At 36.1% G+C, this 21029-nt stretch overlaps 1 protein-coding gene across 7 annotated transcripts in view; it reads left to right on the forward strand.

Moving 5' to 3' along the window:
* The window catches only part of WDR17 (WD repeat domain 17), a gene marked incomplete at both ends in the record, with an annotated part of 66827 nt that overhangs the window by 18159 nt on the left and 27639 nt on the right, over positions 1 to 21029 (forward strand). For 3 of the 7 annotated variants that reach the window (XM_079726686.1, XM_079726687.1, XM_079726688.1), the window contains 9 exons: positions 401 to 631; positions 4721 to 4972; positions 6854 to 6976; positions 9408 to 9592; positions 10199 to 10367; positions 13391 to 13482; positions 15902 to 15984; positions 17660 to 17746; positions 20326 to 20490. In XM_079726686.1, the coding sequence (XP_079582812.1) occupies positions 401 to 631; positions 4721 to 4972; positions 6854 to 6976; positions 9408 to 9592; positions 10199 to 10367; positions 13391 to 13482; positions 15902 to 15984; positions 17660 to 17746; positions 20326 to 20490 (1387 nt within the window). The remainder of the gene's footprint in view (positions 1 to 400; positions 632 to 4720; positions 4973 to 6853; positions 6977 to 9407; positions 9593 to 10198; positions 10368 to 13390; positions 13483 to 15901; positions 15985 to 17659; positions 17747 to 20325; positions 20491 to 21029) is intronic. The other 4 variants (XM_079726690.1, XM_079726691.1, XM_079726689.1 and 1 more) reach the window with 3 other exon arrangements.

Here is a 21029-nt window from a genome sequence, read left to right on the forward strand (position 1 = left end):
AAAGCAGGAATTGTCTTCTATATTAACTTGTATACCTAGAACGCCTAAAGCAGGTCTTATACACAAAAACTCAGTAAGAATTTATTGCTTTAATATATAGTTTTCTGAAAGAAAGAAAGAACTCTATACATTTCTTTGAGTATGTGAAGCATATGATCATATTAGTAGTTTTAAACCAGAAACTAGGTACTTTTTCATCATAGAAGTACCCTGCATACATTCCCTGCAGTCTTTAGGGTTACTTTATAAATCAAATTTCCAAGTAAGAAGGTAATATTTTTTAATAATGAACACAGTCTTGTATTTTAGTTGTTTTAGAAAGGTAGGATGCAAATAACATTTAACAGTACGATCTTATGCCATTTTTCTCTACTGTGTATTTGTATTTAATTTATTCCAGGGACGCCTGCCTCTCTCAGCTGGTGCTGGAATGCAGATGACACAGTGGCGTTTGCTTCCCAGAGAGGCCCACTGTTCATCTGGACCATCTCAGGACCAGACAGTGGCGTGACTGTGCACAAAGAAGCCCATAGCTTCCTGTCTGATACCTGTATATTCAGATGGCATACCCAAAAAAAGGGGAAAGTTGTCTTTGGTCATATTGATGGAAGTCTATCAATTTTTCAACCAGGTAAGAATTTACTAGTCAGGTCTCTTAAATTTTATTTTTCTCAGCATATATAATTTCTTATTTACACAGCATAGAAAGTTAACAGTATTTTAATTTTTAAATAATAGTTGTGCAAATATTATCCAGCACTATGCCAATTCCAAATAATCACTGGAAATAAATCTTATTTGTAAGACATCGTAGTACATTTAACTCAGCTCTGCAGATTTTACTTTGAGTTAACCCCTGTCAGGCATTTGTCCTGCATTTTTACTTTTTAAAGTCAGTTGTTTCATTCTGCACATTTACTAAGAAAATGGCCTGAATGACAAAGGACCTACAGCTGGCTTATATAATAACTTACTAATACTACTCAAAAATGTTTTCCCACCCTCTTGTAAAATACCATTTAGTTGTCACAGCTCCTTAGCAAAGAGTTTGAACTTGGGATAAAAAGGAACAATAACTCCTTGTAGCCCTATTAGTTAATTAACATGGCTCAGTGGAAAGGTCTGATAAATTAGTTTATGTTTATTTTTTAAATTTAAACAATAACAAAATATATAATAAAATTGAAAAATGAGATGAACAGTTCTCCACTTATAAGTAAGCACTGCTGACATTTGAAAAACGCACTGTTAGCCATCTGGTATCTCTGTTGATGGATGTGACTCCTGGTTCACTAGGTAGATGGATGAAAGTGCTGTTTCAGGATTAGAATAACTACTTTCACAAGGCATATTACATTCAATTTATCTGAAATTAATAGAAGAAATTGAAATTGAACAGAACGAACAGTGAACATCCAAATAAATTTTTTCTTTCCTTAGGGAATGATCTTTCTAATGTTAAAAAAAAAGCTATATAAATTATTGATAATGTCGGGCCATTTTATTTTTTTTAATTCTTTTTAACACTTTATTTTTTAATTTTTATTTTATTTTATTTTTTAACATCTTTATTGGAGTATAATTGCTTTACAGGGTGTGTTAGTTTCTGCTGTATAACAAAGTGAATCAGCTATACATATACATATATCCCCATATCTCTTCCCTCTTGCATCTCCCTCCCTCCCACCCTCCCTATCCCACCCCTCTAGGTGGTCACAAAGCACCGAGCTGAGCTCCCTGTGCTATGCGGCTGCTTCCCACTAGCTATCTATTTTACGTTTGGTAGTGTATATATGTCCATGCCACTCTCTCACTTTGTCCCAGCTTACCCTTCCCCCTCCCCGTATCCTCAAGTCCATGCTCTAGTAGGTCTGTGTCTTTATTTCCGTCTTACCCCTAGGTTCTTCATGACATTTTTTTTCTTAGATTCCATATATATGTGTTAGCATATGGTGTTTGTTTTCCTCTTTCTGACTTACTTCACTCTGTATGACAGACTCTAGGTCCATCCACCTCACTACAAATAACTCAATTTCGTTTCTTTTTATGGCTGAGTAATATTCCATTGTATATATGTGCCACATCTTCTTTATCCGTCGGACCATTTTATTTTAAATACATTTTAAAGAAGATCTATTATATACATTTTTAAGAAAGGTGAGAATAACTGTCCGTGTGCTTCTTTACACCTCCCCTCTGTGCTCCTTGTACACATCCGCTTGCCCCTTCTGGTTGCACTGATGTAACACGGGGAAAGTGTCATCTGTTGAGAGTAGAATGGGGAGGGACCAGTTCTTTGCTTCCTTTGGATTTGTCGTCTCGAATGCCCTCACCCAATCTGTTCCATTCTCTGCATTGGGAGCAGATTCTGGTTATAGTTGGTCCCTGAGGCTCACAGTTAAGTGACATAATTTGCAGACTTGCTCTGTGCCAATCAGGTAAATACTACTTCCTCTCCCTCCTCTATTCTTCATCCTCCTCAGCACCTGGGAGGTGATTTTGGGACAGTAAAGACCTGCCCTGTGAGCAGGTCCTGCCCTCCTCCTCTTGCCTCTCTGCCCTCTGGGGTGTATGTAGGGACACTGCCCATATCTCCCCCTGGCTGGCCCACACCTAGAGATTTCATGGGGATCGTGACACTTGCATCTTGCAGAATCTGTGCTGCCTGAGCTCTGAGGAGAATAGTGGAGATGTGCTCTTATTCCGGTCCATATTTCATTTTGGGTATTGTTCATATTTTGTAATTTGTCATTGTGACCATCTCCTTTTTCATTGACTGGGGCTTTCTTTTCTTGCTTTATTGCTGTTATTGGGCGTTTTTGAAGGTTTTAATCTGTTAAGACATTGAGACATAGTATTATGTGTCTAAGCTCTGAAACACTGAGACATTATACGCTTATTTTGGCATAGAAAGGACAGGCAGGAAAATAAAGCCTCCTGCACTTTTCTGTTTAGGTTTATGTGAGGGTAGAAAGTATAATATTTCAGCAGTCTGACCTGTGTGACTTCCAGAAGAAGCCACTGTTTTCCCATAACTCAATCACCAGGCTGTTAAACAAGGTAATTTGTGCATCTGTGCCCATATCATCAAGTGCTATTTTTCTGGATCCACCCATGTATTAGTTTGATAGGGCTGCCCCAACAAAGTACCACAAACTGGAGGGCTTAGAACCACAGAATTTTTTTTCTCTTATTGAGATAGAACTGGCATACATCACTACATGGGTTTAATGTGTACAGCATGACAGTTTGATTTACAAATCTTGTGAAAAGATTCCCATGATAAGCTTAGTGAGCATCGTCATCTCATACAGATACAATAAAAGGAAAAAGAAAAAAAGGCAAAAATAAATTTTTTCCTTGTGATGAGAACTCTTAGAAAATTTATCATCTTACAATTCTAGAGGCCAGAAGTACAAAATCAAGGTGTCTGGCAAGGCCCTCTGAAGGCGCCAGAGAAGGATCAGTTCCAGGCCTTTCTCTTAGCTTCTGGTGGTTCCTTAGCTTGGAGTAGCATAATGCCAGCCTCCCCAGGGCATTCCTCCTGCGTACATGTGTGTCTCTGTGTCCAAATTCCACCCCCACCCCCCCTTTTTTTTTTTTTGCGGTTCTCGGGCCTCTCACTGTCGTGGCCTCTTCCAGTGCGGAGCACCGGCTCTGGACGTGCAGGCTCAGCGGCCATGGCTCACGGGCCCAGCCGCTCTGTGGCATGTGGGATCTTCCCAGACCGGGGAACGAACCCGTGTCCCCCACATTGGCAGGCGGACTCTCAACCACTGCGCCACCAGGGAAGCCCAATAGTGTTATTTTAAAAATAAAAACTTCTTCAAAGTTTACAGTACTTAGGAATAATTGGTACTTCTGTTAAGGTTGTAATCTGTAAACTTAGTGTTTCACTGCCTTTCTTTTGTGAATGAGAGAACTGTTTAATTGGAGTCCCCTTTGGTGTGTTAGCAAAGGCCTTTTTTTCCATATCTCCAGTGTGTATATATTTTGGAAGAAATAAGAGGATTGTTTGCTGATCCTTTTCTTCACTTAACTTCACTTGTTTCATCTCCCTGTTTTTCTGGCTGCCTCTTTGTTCTGGTAGCCAGGAGTGAATTATGGTATGACAAGTGATAGGATGAATGAGGTCGGATGACAATAAACATTGGTATGCAGTTTATCGTATGCCCCACTGTTCAAAGCACTTCAAGCAACTAACTCGTTTACTCTTAAAAAAACAAACTCTGGTATCGTTATGTTCTCCACTGTAAAATAAAAAACTGAGCGCACAGAGATTAAGTATCTTGGGACTAGGATCTGGACCCAGGCAGCCTTCCAAAGTCTGTGCTTTTAGTCAGAACACGATGTTCTTCACTTCGGTAAACACTTCCCTATTCCTATGCTGTTGTAACTCAGTGAAATTGTAGTTGATGACAAGATGATGTATATTATTTTCCTACGTCTTTTTCTTACAGCTTTTCAGTAACAAATAGAAAAACATAAAGGGTACTGGGGATTGCCAAAGCAAAGCAGTCCAGTACGACTTTCATCCTTAGGACAAACTCTAATTCCCCTGCATTCCCTTGTCAGTTATGACTTCTGCATAGAAATGCCAGACTTGTATTCCCAAGACTCTCAGAGATCACTGGTATGCGAGGAGAAAGTTCATGTGATCTCAATGATTAATCTTATTTTGGAAATTTTGTTGAAAATCATGCTCTTTACATTTTAATAGGTAATAAAAGTCAGAAGCATGTTATGAGACCTGAATCTCTTGAAGGGACCGACGAGGAGGATCCCGTTACAGCCCTGGAATGGGACCCACTGTCTACTGATTACCTCCTAGTGGCTAATTTGCATCGTGGAATTCGCCTAATAGATTCGGAATCACTTTGTTGTATAACAACATTTAATTTTCCCAGTGCAGTAGCTTCTGTGCAATGCTTGGCCTGGGTTCCCAGTGCTCCTGGCATGTTTATAACTGGAGGTAACTTTACCCTACTCCCAGAGGTTTAAATATGTGTATATTCTTTAATTGAATCAGGGAAATTGTACTTTTATTGGTTAATTTTGTGTAAAACTTATTAATATCTCAAACATTATTATTATAGTAAATACCTCGTTTACTTTTATTTATACAGTGCATCATTAACACAATGACAAATAAAAATGAAAAGAAGGCCCAGTTTTCCAGGTTTCTGGTAACATTGGAATATGTCATATATGTACACACATGTGTGCATGTCTGTGTTTGTGTGTATACAAAAGACAAAGGCAGTTCTATTTCAGCCGTGGCAGGGTGACAGTAAAAATACTGGCTAGAAAAACAGTTTATCTGGATGAGGAGTCTGTTAGCCTCACTCAGGATTTTGACAGTCATGATTTCCTAATCATAAGAGAATTAGCAAAACTAAGAAGTGATGGGGGATGGGAAGGTGGGGAATTTAAAATAGTAATTAGGAATCAGATGACTCTACTTTGACCGTTTACTTAGCTTCAGAGAGAGAGAGGTCTCTGGAGACAGCACTTTCAGCTGCTGTATAAATACTTCCCATATTTGCTAAGTGTAAAATGAAAGACAAAGAGTCTTTATCTTTTCAACATTTTTAAAGAAGTCTTTACTTCTTTAAGCAGTTAAACTGCACATAGAAGTAGATGGATTCTTATTGGTGTATCTGCATTGCCTTTAATTTCACAGGATATAATTAATGATAGATACATATTCATAATAATATATCTATTATTATTATTATCATTATTATTGACCTGAGATTCACATACCATAGAAACTCACCGTGTACACTTAAAGTGTACAGTGTAGTGGTTTCTGTGTCCACAGAGTTCCACGACCATTAGCATCATTGAACTCCAGAGCGTTTCCTCATCCCCCTAATAAACCCTGTTCCCATCCGCGAGTCACTCTTCATTACACCCTCCACACCCCTTAGTCACTCATGTGTGTACATAAACCACTAATCTACTTTCTCTTTTGGTGGATTTGTCTTGTTCTAGACGATTCATAGAAGCAGAGTCATTCAACACGTGGCCTTTTATGTCTGGCTTCTTTGACTTCACGTAGAGTTTTCAAGGTTCATCCATGATGTAGCATGGATGAGTACTTGATTCGTTTTTATAGATGAATAATATTCCATTGTATGGATATGCCAGGTTTTGTTTATCCATTTATCAGCTGATAGACATTTAGCTTGTTTCCACTTTTGTGTGGGTATGAATGCTGCTGTGAACATTTGTGTGCAGGCTTTATGGGGACACACGTCTGTAATTCGGTTTGGTGTATATGCAGGAGTGCAATTTTTGGGTCATATGGTGACTCTGCGTTTAATCATTTGAGGAACTGCCAAACTCTTTCCAGAGTAGCTTATTAAGGTAGGATTTTTCGAAGGAGGGGGCTTTCTAATGAATCTTCAGGTATATCAGGCAGTCTTTGGCTGCAAGTGATCAAGGAAGCAGTTTACAAACATTTCGAAAGGTGAAGGATTACTTAATGGTAGAGGTGGAAAGTTTTCTGTGGCTGGCTTTCCTAGAGCAAGTGTGTCCCTGGGGTGCTTTTTTGTGGTCACATTGTCATAATGATCTTTGTCGGGGAAGCTCCCAAGGCAGGCAGTCTCTCACCCGAGAAAGAGATTTGGAACAGAAAAAAAAAAGGCAAAACGTGCCAAAAATGGAAAGGATGAATATCACTTCGTCTGTTTCTTTGTATTATGATATAATATTACTGTGTGAAGAATGTCAGTAAGTGGTGCTAAAAATCTGGCAAGTTGAAATTTTGTTATTACTTTTATATCTAGGCATTTTATGTTTCAAATAAAATTTGTTAATATAATGCTTTTTTTCTTGATCTGACTAGATTCTCAAGTGGGTGTTTTGCGCGTTTGGAATGTTTCTAGGGCAACACCTGTTGATAATTTTAAATTAAAGAAAACAGGGTTTCACTGCTTACATGTACTGAATTCTCCTCCAAGGAAGAAATGTAAGTAAAAATATCAAAATCTGATATTTTAAAATATCGTACTTGCTGCTATCCAATAAAATGAGTGATATAATGATATAAACGTATCAAATACTGCTACTGAAAAGCAAATTTAAAAAAATAGCCTTTGACAATATACGTGCTAAAGGTACCATCAAAGCCACACAACATCTAATATTGCTAAATTGAAAATATTTAGAGCAAAGTTACATTTAAAAATGCTATTAAATGAGGATATTAAAATAATCTCAAATCTACATGGGGAAAATGAAACAATGATATTGGTGAAAATGAAAAATATCAAGAGTGATGGGATTAAATAAAATTGGTCTGAACTAGGGGACTTTGTTTTAAACATGGCTCTTTTACAATCTATATGGTTTATAGCAAAGTTAAAATAACCTAAACATTGGAAATGTAGGATCTAGAATATATATTCCATGTTTGAATGTATTGCATGTTTGTCGCAGGATTGGTAGTTAGTATTATAGACGTTCTTCATTTATTTTTGTGGTTTTTTCTGATTGCCTTTTATTACTTCTATGATTAAGAAAAAATTATAAAATACATTTAAGGTATAAAAGAAAAATCTGGAGTATGGGAGGGAGGTTTAGAACTAGAATTTTTCCTAAATATGAGGGAAAAGAAATTGACTTCCTATTTAAGTCAACTGTGGTTACTCTGCATGGTTGGTAGTGTTTCTTTTATTTCTGTGTGGATCATAAAAAAACCTGGGGAAAAGAGTTTAGTGCTGGAACAACCTAGAGTTATTGATTCCTCCTTACTCCTGTCTATGATATACTAAATAATTAGTGAGCCCTGTTCAAAATAATGTTGTTTTGGTTAGCAAATTTAGTATCTAATTTTGTGGGCAATGGTGAGTAGTAGAAAATCTCTGTATTTGAACCTGCAGTCTTTTCACAAATTTAAGTTTTTCCTAATACTTCTAAATCCTGGAAACTGGAGGGTCTAGAAGCATTAGGACTGGAGAAGTATTGATAGTATGCTGGGGACTGGCATATTGTTTATGTATCCTGCATTTTTTGGAACTATTTTTTTCTTTGTTTATTTGCTGTGAACACCCATCTCGTAAGATGACGGAAATATCGTAGGTTCTTTTCTTCCTTATTTTTTTCTTATTGCAAAAGTGGTCCAGGCCCATTAGAGAAAAATCAGGAAATATAAAGAAGCACATACTGATCTTGTCATTTTTCAGTCTTCCCTTTCAGGTTGTTGATAGTTAGTTTTTTCTCCCAATTTTTTAATGTAACAGGAAGTGTGGAGTAAGAAAAATTATGTAAAAATGAAAAACTTTAAATGTAGACATAATCATCAAATTCTGGGAAAAAAGATGAATTATGGATAGATAGGAGCATAAAGGGTATCAAAACCACCTATAATATCAACAAATTAAAATATTAGAAAACAGTCATGGATTATATTAATTTTAACCAAACTTTCAGCAAAATTTCGTTGAACCAAATGCTTCTTTTGTTATTAATGGTTCATTCTAGTTTGGACTGCCTGTCGTTCTCCGATTCTAAGAAATGAGTATTATCCTAATGAACGCAGTAAGGAAGACTTTATTATATTTGAATCAAAAAAGACAATATACTGGGAAATATTTATACTCCAGTGTGTAATTAATCTAGATTGGTCTGATAATTTATGGTGGTATCATTATTTTGAATTATATTTACAAGAGTATATTTATGTTCTAAGGAAAAGCTTTTTTGAAAGAAGACAAAATATGTGATAAAGAATACAAAGAAAATAACTGAACAAGGCGACATTTATGTAATTGAAAGTTGGAGAATTGAAAGTCTATGAACAGTAAAAATTGAGGAAGAAGAGAGAAATTAAGATGCAAATGTATATCAGACAGTTGTAATTCTTAATTTGGGTGCTAAATTAAAGTGAATTATAAATAATCTCAAAAGTAATTATTTTCATTGGATTGAAAATTAGTGGAAGAGAGTTATTAGTTTTAAAAGAAAAAAGTTCACATGCGTGTGTGTTTGCTTATATAGAGGAAGAAGTAAGCTATTACATCCGCACTTTGAAAGAAAATTTTAATTCAGAAATAATCGTGCTGTGCTTTAATTTATGGGGCAATAAGAAACCAAATATTCATCACATGTTGTGATTCCTCAGAAACTAATTTTCATTCATTTTGCACCCCTTGCACTTCTATACACCTCTTTTCAAAATAATATCCCATTTTGTGTATATAAATATATAATATGGGAAATGCTGCTAAAGTACTCCTGTGGCAGAAAATCTGATCATTGCCTAAGAGTTTACTGATATAAATTCTGGATAAAAGAAAACAAAGAGCGTCTTTGTAAATTAAGTCCTGTGGTTTCATTCCAGCCTATGGGAAGATACTGGCATAAATGTTTACTTGTTTATTTATTTTTTTCTTTTCTAGTTTCAATCCAGTCCCCAACCAAAAATCATTATACATCCTCAACGAGTGAAGCAGTACCACCCCCAACTTTGACACAGAATCAAGCATTTTCTGTTCCTCCTGGTCACGCAGTGTGCTGTTTCTTGGATGGTGGAGTTGGACTTTATGATATGGGAGCTAAGAAGTGGGATTTTCTTAGGGACTTGGTATGTCTGTGGTCATTCTTTTATACACAATACTTACTTTGTGTATAAAATGATGTTTACTTTTACTTATGTATTATTGATGATATTCTAAAATTATTTTCATAGAGAATCATATATTAGGACTTTATCTTGGTTGATTGAAACATTTTAGAAAAATGTTTAGAACTATTAAAATTATTTAGTTGTAGACATTATAAACATTAAACTTCTTTAAATATTAATGTCTGTTTAGCTTATCAGGATTACTGTGCATTTGGTAGTTTTCCCATTATTGTGTGGGCCACGTTACTCCTTTGTATAGTGGAAAATCACATAGTTGTAGTATATTTTGGAAGCAAAATGAGAAATAGAATATTCTTTCAGAAGGAAGGAGAAGTCCACCTCTGCCAGTTACTCTGAGCTTTCTTGTTCTCATTCATGAAATGAGCAAGGTTGTATTAAGTGTTTTCTAAGATTTATTTCTATTATGGAGTCATAATAATTCTATGAGTCTACGAACTTCTGTTCTCATGATCATTAAGCCTCTGTGTAAAATAGAATACAACCCTGCTGAGGACTCACATTTTGTCTGGGTTTGTGCTATGTTTTTTTATGCTGCATTCCTAGGGTCACGTGGAAACTATCTTTGACTGCAAATTCAAACCTGATGATCCCAATCTTTTAGCAACAGCTTCATTTGACGGCACAATAAAAGTCTGGGATATAAACACACTGACGGCAGTGTACACTTCCCCAGGGAATGAAGGGGTTGTTTATTCCCTTTCATGGGCTCCAGGTAAGAAGTATTTTATTAAAATCAGAAATACAATTAAATGACTTTCCTAACTTTTTTTTTTTTTGCGGTACGCGGGCCTCCCACTGTTGTGGCCTCTCCCGTTGTGGAGCACAGGCTCCGGACGCGCAGGCTCAGCGGCCATGGCTCACAGGCCCAGCCACTCCTCGGCATGTGGGATCTTCCCGGACTGGGGCACGAACCCGTGTCCCCTGCATCGGCAGGCGGACTCTCAACCACTGCGCCACCAGGGAAGCCCGACTTTCCTAACTTTTATTTTCATTTGTATTATCTTCTTCCTCACAGTGCCATCTTACTCTAAATGATTGTGGAGGCAGATTAGTACCAACATAGTTGTTGGTGCAGTTTTTGTGGGTTTTAGAATAGACTACCTGCACAAGCACGTTGATTTCTGGGCCCTTTTGTATGACATAGTCATATAGAAAAGCCACAGTAAATCAGGATGATACTGACCCATCTAGTTTTAGCTGCCTTTGTATAGATATGCCTATAAAGGTGTAGTGTATTTTACATTATAGAAGTTTTCCTTAAAATTTTCATGTGAATGAAATATATGAAAATAAAACATGTATTTTCTAAAAATTATAATACCTGTCTCTGATACATCTGTTTTGTGAATATGAATGATTATATATCATCACAGTTTAATTGTGAGCATGTGATTCTATATAAACTCTGCTTTTGTAATATTGAAGAACTTTTATGCTATAATTGGGTCTTTTCTTTGATCTCAGAATGATGCTACCTTTATACCTTCCTGTACGTAAAAAAGAGATGTCCTATGAAACCTCTGACATTTTCTCCCAAAACATTTTCTTCCTGTAATAAATAATTTTACACACCTAAAATGAATTTTTCACTTTATAAACTATGTAGAATGCTTTACTTATTTGTCCTAATACTAACATATTAATTTAAAACCCACTTATAACCAAGATATAGCTTATTTTTTAGCTTATCTCCTTGTGCACAGAGATTTTTAGCCCTGAATATATGGGCTGTCAGGGTTTTGATGTCTTCAGAGAATTTGGGAATCTCTTGGAATTTTATGCATAATTTTTAGCATATGTGTGCATGTTCCTATATCTGTCAAAGATTATCACAGCTATCAGATTTTCAGAGAAGTCCATGATACAAAAAAGGTAAAGAACTACTGTTTTTGTATCCCTTATCTCCTACCATGAGGAGAAGATCTAGAAGAAGGTTTTACTTCCAAGTCTTAATGACAGCAGCTGTTCTCTGAAGCAGAACATACTTAGTGCCATTATAGATCCAAAGCTAATTGGAAAAAAATGTTACTTCACTAATTAAGAAGTGAGGAACAAAAAGAACTAGCACTCTTTTCTGCTCCCTTCTTCACCTCCATCTTCATTTTACTTGTGATTGTGAGAGCCAACATTTATCAAAGAGGATCTGAGGTCAGAGAGGTTGAGGAACTTACCCAAGATTATATACATAGGGAGTAGTGGTGGAGTCAAGATTTGAACCCTTGTCAGTTTGATGTTTAAGCCTGTGCTCTTAGTCATGGTAGTTTGCATCATCACAGCAGGGCCTGCTGGGTTGAGATACAGGTATTGGGCCTCCAGGGCAGTGACACTGTAACAGCAATGAGCTGATCATTCTTCCTTCTACAAAACGTATTCAAGCCTCAAACCTAAAGCTTGAATAGAAATTGTGACTGTGAAAACCATTGTTTCAAATCATAACACAGAAGGCCCAATCTTACTTAAAGTTTATTTCACTCTCTACATTGAGAATTTGCCTTAAGAAAATAAAAATGTTGGAAAATGGAAATTCTGCCACTTTTTGCAACGTGATTACTGATGAACCACTATTGTTGGGTAAATATGGATGAACCTTAAAAGATTAGCAAAGGTTGACACTGGATGGAAGTAGAGTAGGTTATAGATGATTGCAAAATTTCCTTTATTTTTAGAGTAGATATCACAGGAAAAGTTTTAGAAATGCATATAAATATGGAAACTTTCCCCCAATAATTTTAGAGCACTAAAAGGGTAGCAGAATGAAAACCCTAGAAAAAAATGGTGAGGCCTTTTCTTTTAGTATTTATAGTCATTTATCACAAAATAATTCCTCCATATTTTTACTCCTAGGAGGCAGATATCAGCTATTTCTTTCTTCTAATGGAGCAAACCTCTTCTTTGACTGCCTTGCAACAAATTCAAGACCAGCTACTAACTTAGCTGCAGTTCGATTTTAACAGATTTTTTTAACTTCTTAAAAACAGAGAGCATTGTTTATGTCCTTGATGGAGAAAATGAATTTTTTCATGTGTCCTGCTTAGAGAAATACTTTCCTAACCATTAAAAAAATTACTAGATGGTCAGAAAAATGTAAATACTGACTGGATATGTAATAATATTGAGGAATTTTATTTTATTTTATTTTATTTTATTTTTTTTTTTTTTTCGGTACGCGGGCCTCTCACTGCTGTGGCCTCTCCCGTCGCGGAGCACAGGCTCCCGACGCGCAGGCCCAGCGGCCATGGCCCACGGGCCCAGCCGCTCCGCGGCATGTGGGACCCTCCCAGACCGGGGCACGAACCCGCGTCCCCTCCATCGGCAGGCGGACTCGCAACCACTGCGCCACCAGGGAAGCCCATATTGAGGAATTTTAAAATAATTTTTCTATTTGTGATTGTAGTAGTTTGGTCATGTTAATAAAAGAGTTCCTGTATTTTAGACATCCATCCTCAAGTATTTATTGATGAAAGAATACAATGTTAGAGATTTGCTCCAAAGAAATCCAGTAGGGGCCTATAGACAAAATAAGATTGACCATATTTTGATAATTGTTGAAATTGTATGATGGATTGATGCATTATGCTGTTCTTTCTATATTTGCATACATTTGATAATTTTCATTATTTAAAAAAAAGAGCCACTTTGCAAACTCAAGTCTTACTTTTTCAAAAATTACATTTTTGAAAAGAATTACATTTGTGGCAAACATTTCGTATAATGTCTAACAAATTGTTTCCTAAGGTGATTTAAATTGTATTGCTGGAGCAACTTCTCGAAATGGTGCTTTTATTTGGGATATTAAAAAGGGCAAAATCGTACAACGATTTAATGAGGTAAGATGTGTTTATTGCTAGTCGAATAACATAATGTCTTATATGGCTTCACGTTTTTTAAATGCTTTCCTCTCTTAATTTATTAGTTAGTCACCAGGTGGCATCGTAGTCTTTTAATTAGAAGAAAATCCAAGAGCACATGCACATGCTAAAATGAATTCTGAAAAATGTAGCTGAGTCTAAGATAAAAAATTCACCTAAAGTTGCATTAGAGGTTCAAAGGAATTTTGGGTCACCTTCCACAAAATTGTCTGGGCAAATATTCAAAAGTTGGAAAAAGACTAAACTCAGAACAAGACCCAAATTATAATCCCAATTTTGTCACTGATTAGCTCTTGACATAGAGAAGTTAATTTTATTGCCTTGAACCTGATTGTTCATTTATTTATTTTTTAACATCTTTATTGGAGTATAATTGCTTTACAATGGTGTGCTAGTTTCTGCTTTATAACAAAGTGAATCAGTTATACATATACATATGTCCCCATATCTCTTCTGATTGTTCATTTTATAAGATGGTGAAGTTGGATTATATAATTTCTTAGGTTTCCTTCCAAGTCTCAAATTCCATTTTTCCATGACAAGTTCTAAAAGCTCCCCTCTTCCTATCTGTAGTGTCACAGATTGTACTTTTCCTTCTGCTTGGAGTTAAATTGGCATCTCATGTTTCCCTGAGTTCTGTTAATATTTTGTAAATACGTATGCTCTTGTCACGGTATGTTAGTTGTGAATGGAGGGAAATGTGAACAGCGTCTAAGATTGTCTCTCACTCTCTTGACATTTCGTTCATTTCAAATGATTACTGTTGAAGTTTATTAAACATATAACTTACTTGATAATTATTTATATATCGAGGCTTTAAAACCATTTATACAAAAGACTGTTCTCTCTCTGAAAATCAAGTAGCGTTGATCTTCCAGGGGTTACGGAAGTTATGTGACAAATGCAGAGCCGTAGGGAAACGTCACCAACCACCAGTGTGCAATTCTGCTCTCAAAAGAGGAAACTTTGGCAAAGGACTACAGGTCATCCTTCCCTTTCTCTACTTAACAACAATGTTCTCAGTTCAGCACTCCCCCAGCCTGCCCTCTGCCCTCCGCATCACCAGAATGATGCGTATCCCATAATAAGTAAGGATATAAGAAGAAAAGATGAACCTGGAAAAGAAACTTTTGACCTAATTCAAGAATCTTATCCTTGGATGTCAGATCTGTCGATTTCTTCTTCTAGCATCTTGGCATCCTGTCAACTAAGTATCTTCCTATTAGTGCTCGGCAGGTGCAGCCTGATTCCAGCAGCCCAGCCCTGAGCATCAGGGACGTCTCTTACGTCCATTTATGTCTTTCCCAGTTCCAATAGCATAATTAAGACCAATATCGAAACCGTTTACATCTAGGATAATAAATGTGGGGAAAATGAACACTTCAGTTCACTAAGTTACACACGCCTCACAAAATAAAATGCAGGACGTGAAGGAGCCATAAGTGCCCCATTCACAGGGACGAACACAGCTGATGGAGGACCTCCCCTCCTTCAACTGAGTGAGTATAGAGACTACCTCCATTCGTGTGTTCATCTTTATAAAGCTACCCACCTTGACCCCCCAAGGAAGGTAAAAATAACAAACTGGAGACCGCCTTAGTAAAACAGCCTTAAGGTTCCAGATAAAAAGTCACTTTAGTCTTCCATTAAGAGCAGCCACGATTTAAGTGCTATATAAAACTGAAATGTTTTAAACAAAATTTGGAAATGGATTGGTTGCAACCTTTATTCACCCATTACCTAGTTGATGAATGACATTCCTATGTATAAAATATATTCTTTGTGTTTTTAAAAATTCTCATCATACCAGCTGTGACTGTATTCCTTTACCCTTTCCCAGTCCAAGAATACAGATAAATGTAGAGTACAGGTAAATACAGAGTGATTTGTTATAATAATAACCTTAAAGCTTCTTTGTTTCATAAAAATAAAATTTTGAAATTTAGAAGAACAATCAATAATAACAGCTGCTTGCAGCATCTCTTATACTGTAGTTTTAGGAGCCTAACTGGGTTAGAAAGCAGATAGATAACTATCTTCATCTCCAGAAGGGCTTTTACAGAAAAAGGTATTAAGCTATTAAGCAGAGCTTAGTTCTACAGATGGCTGAGGAAGCAGATTCTGGGTCTTTACTAGTGTCCACAAAAAGGAAATAGAGCCACCCATTTATGTCTTAAAACAATGGTTTTGTTTCTTAAGTGTTGACAGCGTCACACATTCTTTAAAGTGTGTATTCAGCTTTCTGCTCTTGACAGTAGTGTCTCTGTAGAATCATCTAGAGCAAGTTCCTAATAGAAAAGTAATAGAAGAAGTAAATAAATAAGAGGAAAAAGGGGTGAATTATTTCTTACTGATAGGTATTTTACATTTTTTGAAGCATGGAAAAAATGGAATATTCTGCATTGCCTGGAGTCATAAAGATTCCAAAAGAATAGCAACCTGCAGTGGTGATGGTTACTGGTAAGTACCATGTATGAAATTACACGGTTTATAAAAGATATATTTGATAATATCAGTTGTATCATGTTAGCACATACATTAAAATATTCGATGAGATTCCATTTGTACAGCTCTACCTACTATCATAAATATTATTTATAAGCCCACATAGGCACATGCTACATTGCTATGATATATCAGTAATAAATAACAATGCAATGATGTTTTAAGAATAAACAAACCACTAATTCTTTCTAAATGAAAATACTACTCGAATTTTAACTAGAATACTGTGACTTGCCTCAAAGAAATTTAAAGGACTTTCACAGAGTCTAATTTTCATCACATTTTGAGGGAGTGGTATTTCAGTTTCGCAAGTGATTAAAGAGGTTTCAAGTGCTCTAGAAACTTGTTCACAGTAGGTGTTATTATTTAAAAAAGGATAAAAAGGTTTTGTAAGGAGGAATAAGATCATGCCTGTGGGAAATGCCTATTTTTAGAAAGTGACTAACTTCTCAGAAATATGTGCTTTCTTAATTCTGTTGAGTCCCAAGAAAAAGTAGGCTTCCAAGAAATATATGTAAGGGAAGAATTGCCTTTGAGTTAAAAAAAATGTTTTTAATCCAGTGGTGCTACCCTATAGCTATAGGTATTGTCATCTTTGACAGGTAGTATAAGCACTTACGGTTGTTGAGAAATAGTAAAGTTTATCTCCTCTTAGGTTTTGCTATACCCAGCCCCAAATCCTCTCATCCTCACTTTTTAATTTCAGTGGAAAATACAGTAGTTATGGAAACCAAAGATCTTTACCAAGAAGTTAAAATTTTCAGAAACAGTGATTTTTTTCTCTTGAAAATGACTATTTGCTCATTGATACATACCAAAATACGAAAGATGTACGTAAGAGTTTTTTGACTAGGTGATACATGATTAGATTTACCATATATTCTCAGCGCGTTACTTATTTGATAAATACCACAGTCAATGACTAAATATTTGGAAGCGTAGGTCACCACCATTCTCCAGTAACCTCAGAGTTTTGGTGGGCCTAGTGATGTTTTAAAAGGGTCTTTTCCAAAGACTTCTAAAACTTTGCAATACATTAATTTATACACAGCTTTGTGTCCCTAATGGAATCAATAGCCCTTGCACTATGGTAATATAATAGGAGGGTATTAGAGCTTCTTTTGTTTTTGCAGTGAAAGTATATAGGATCTGTTTTAGGAGAAGGGGTCCTCTGAATTTCTAGTTGTATCACTTAAAATATGCCATGAAAATATTATATGTCTTGGAGTTGGTGTAATAGTGCATGCACCCAACACTATAAATGAGTTGTTTTAAACATACATTTTGAACTGTTAAATTTTGAAGCTGAAATCTAATGCATATGTTTTAAAATATATGTATTAAACTATGTATTTCCCTAATTAAAAATATAAGAAATCGTTTCTAAATAAAAATGTATCTCCTTTAAATTGGTTTCAGTGGGTTACCATAATTAATACTATGTGATATAAATATCATTACTCATAATTGGCAATATTTACACAGTACTTTTAAATGTTCCTTGTGCTTTGCAGACAAGGTCTCTTTCCTAAAACACTTATGCTCGAATTTTACAGTTTTGGCTTTCTTCCCTTGAATGATGTATTTAGACTGTTGTAATTTTCTATTAATATATTATACTTAATTTCAGTATTATTCGAACAGTTGATGGTAAAGTACTACACAAATACAAACATCCAGCTGCAGTGTTTGGTTGTGATTGGAGCCAAAACAACAGGTAGGTATTTTTTCCGGAAACAAGTAATAATTACATTTCAGAGATTTTGAATAGCCACAAAGTTTAATGTTATTTCCATAGGTAATATTCATGACTCTTTTTAGGTAATATTCCCTTTGCCTAGCCTTGTAATTGCATGTGTAACCATCTGTTTTTATTCTGTGAGGTTTTTATATGATTTAGAAATACTGATTTCCTACTTTCAAGCTATTTCCTGCTGCTTTAAGGAAAAGCACATGACTAACTAAAACATGGAAATCAGCCCAATCTGTGTGTCTTCTGAGGAACGTGGCCCTTTCTCTGAACCCTTTTTAGGAATCTGGGCAAATGGTATTTTGTTCCCCGTGACTTTCCATTGCCTCCACCTAATGCAAATGCCACGGCCTTGGGTGATTTCCCATGACACGGAACTTAGAATGGTTTTGAAAGGTCAGCCTTGCTTAAGAGCCTGGCATTAAAGATCAGCTTAAATTTAAAAATTAATCCAAGTGAAACCTCCACTAAAATTGATCCTTTAAGCCACTGCACTTCCAAGAATCTTGTGTTTCAAGCCTCTCTTTGATGGGATATAAATTATATTTAAAAATTCAAACTTTCTTTAAATATTGTGAAAACAATGTGAATTATGCTTTTCCATATTAGAGTCATAAAATATACATACTAAAATATTAAAACCTTATTACACTGTGTTCTGAGTCAAATCACATATTATACAAAATGATGGATCTATGAGTTTCTTCCAGTAAATATAGAAGCATTTATTACACAGTTATGGGTACTTTAAAAAAAAATTTTTTTATGTGGACCATTTTTAAAATCTTTATTGAATTTATTACAATATTGCTTCTGCTTTATGTTTTGGTTTTTTTGGCCCCGAGGCATGTGGGATCTTAGCTCCCTGACTGGGGATCGAACCCATACCCACTGCATTGGAAGGCGAAGTCTTAACCATGGACTGCCAGGGAGGTCCCCGGTTAGAGGCTCTAAAATGAGCTCGTGACCAGCTCTTCCGCAGTATTTCGCATCTCAGTGGCCTGAAAATGCAAACAACAAACTGCTAAAGCCCAAATCCTTGACCTCTTATTTTATTCTATTTTTTTTTTTTGCGGTACGCGGGCCTCTCACTGTTGTGGCCTCTCCCGTTGCGGAGCACAGGCTCCGGACGCACAGGCTCAGCGGCCATGGCTCACGGGCCCAGCCGCTCCACGGCATGTGAAATCTTCCCGGACCGGGGCACGAACCCGTGTCCCCTGCATCGGCAGGCGGACTCTCAACCACTGCGCCACCAGGGAAGCCCTCACTTTTATTTTTAAAAATCTTTTCTAAATGTTCTAATTTCTGTATTTATATTCCACGTAGCATCCTAGGAGATAAGTGAAAAACACCTTGAACTTATAAAAGTTTATTCATAAGATATTTCTGAATTTATAATTTGGATATCTGTATGTACCTTCTTTGAATATTTTTTCATTTCTAAGATTTTATCTTTATGTATCTGCATAGACATATATACAGAAATATGCTCGTGTATACGTGTAAATATTTGTATTATGCAAAATATATTTTCCCACATAGAGGAACGGGCTGTTTATCAGCGGGCCTTGGGCACATGTAATCTACACATTTATAGATCGGCATGCAGTTTACAAACTGGTGTATTTATGCATGTAAGGTTAAATAAATACAGGTATTACAACCCATGCGACAAAAATCAACAATTTGAAGTTTGGAGAAGGTTTTGATAACAGCTGGGTCCAAAACGTGTAACTTCCCCTCTTTACCTTTAAAGCCTAGGGACTGTTTATACGGTTGTTGATGTTCCTTGGGGGAGACCGTTCTGGCTGGTACCTGATGCCACAGGCCTGCCTAGTCCTCGAATTCTGTTGGGAACAGTGTTCCAGGCATGACGGCTAGGGTACACAGATAGTTGCTTAGCTATCTCACTCTCTTAGAGGTAATGAGCCAAGATCATTAAAAGATCAGATCCACATATTATATTCCCAGAGGATTCTGTTGGATCAAACAGTTAAGCATCTCACCAAAGAGAATTGGAAAACCAGGAATGTGACTTACTGTCAGATGAGACGACCCTGGTTCTGCGGGGAGCTTTCCAAGTACACTTCTGGGGGAAACATTGCTATTTATAACCCCACCACAACAAAATTTACCAATGGTCAGGGCATGTAGTAATTAATAACGTGCCTACCAGCAGTTAAGCAAATCTCAATCACAGACCATTCAGGACCCGTCTTAAGACCCAGTAGTTGCAAAATATAAAGGTCTGAGAAATACTAGTTATGAATCTGGACATCTTGAAAAAGAATGTATAGAAATAACTGTACCATTATCTCTCATAAATAAAATAAAAACACAACTGATTGAAAGGAAACATTGAGAAACTCTGTACTAGAGCAGTTGCTGTAAATAATGTTTTTATTTATGTAAGTTTTCAGTGTAACTTCATTAAGGAAGCAAAAAATTCTCGTTTTAGAAGTTAGAACTGTGTGCATTTAAAAACTATCAGTAACAAATAATATCAAACTTTTTATTTTTTTAATGTGCCGTGGGTGATATTTCAGAGACATGATAGCCACTGGCTGTGAAGACAAAAATGTTCGTGTCTATTATGTGGCCACCAGTTCTGATCAACCACTGAAAGTGTTTAGTGGGCATACAGAGAAAGTGTTCCATGTTAAGTGGTCTCCTCTGAGGGAGGGAATTCTTTGCAGTGGCTCTGATGATGGGTATGTATTTTTGGATTCTAATTTTCTAGTCCTAAAAATCATAAGCTTGTAATTTTCTAGAAGTGTACTTATTTATATGATCCAACGTGTATGTGGAACTATTTTAAACATGTATTTAACAAGTAGGCATTTAACAAGTATCTAGTTGCATCCAACTAAAAGTAAATTAAATTTTTCCATACTTAGCATCTTATTCATTATTTCTATTTCCTTATTTATTGTACTTGCAATAGATGCTTATTTCTCTCTTATTAGGAACAAAGTTAACAGAAATCTGTTGGGAAAGGGAACAACGTCTGAAACAATAAACCTTTGTAAAATGTAGAGACGAGTTTATTTTTAATAATGTTCCCATATTTAATGTGGAAAACAGCTGTCCTCTGTTTTCATTAAGAATTGAATAAAAGAAGATGATTATATATGTTAGCATGAGAAGAAGATATTTTAGAAATGAGAGTGACTTAACATTTTTTCCTGGGTTTATGAAAGTTTCTGAAATCTTGTCTATATTTTATATCCAGACAAGATACATTTGCATG

This window comes from Hyperoodon ampullatus, assembly GCF_949752795.1.
Source record: "Hyperoodon ampullatus genome assembly, chromosome: 20".
NCBI classification, from domain to species: domain Eukaryota; kingdom Metazoa; phylum Chordata; class Mammalia; order Artiodactyla; family Ziphiidae; genus Hyperoodon; species Hyperoodon ampullatus.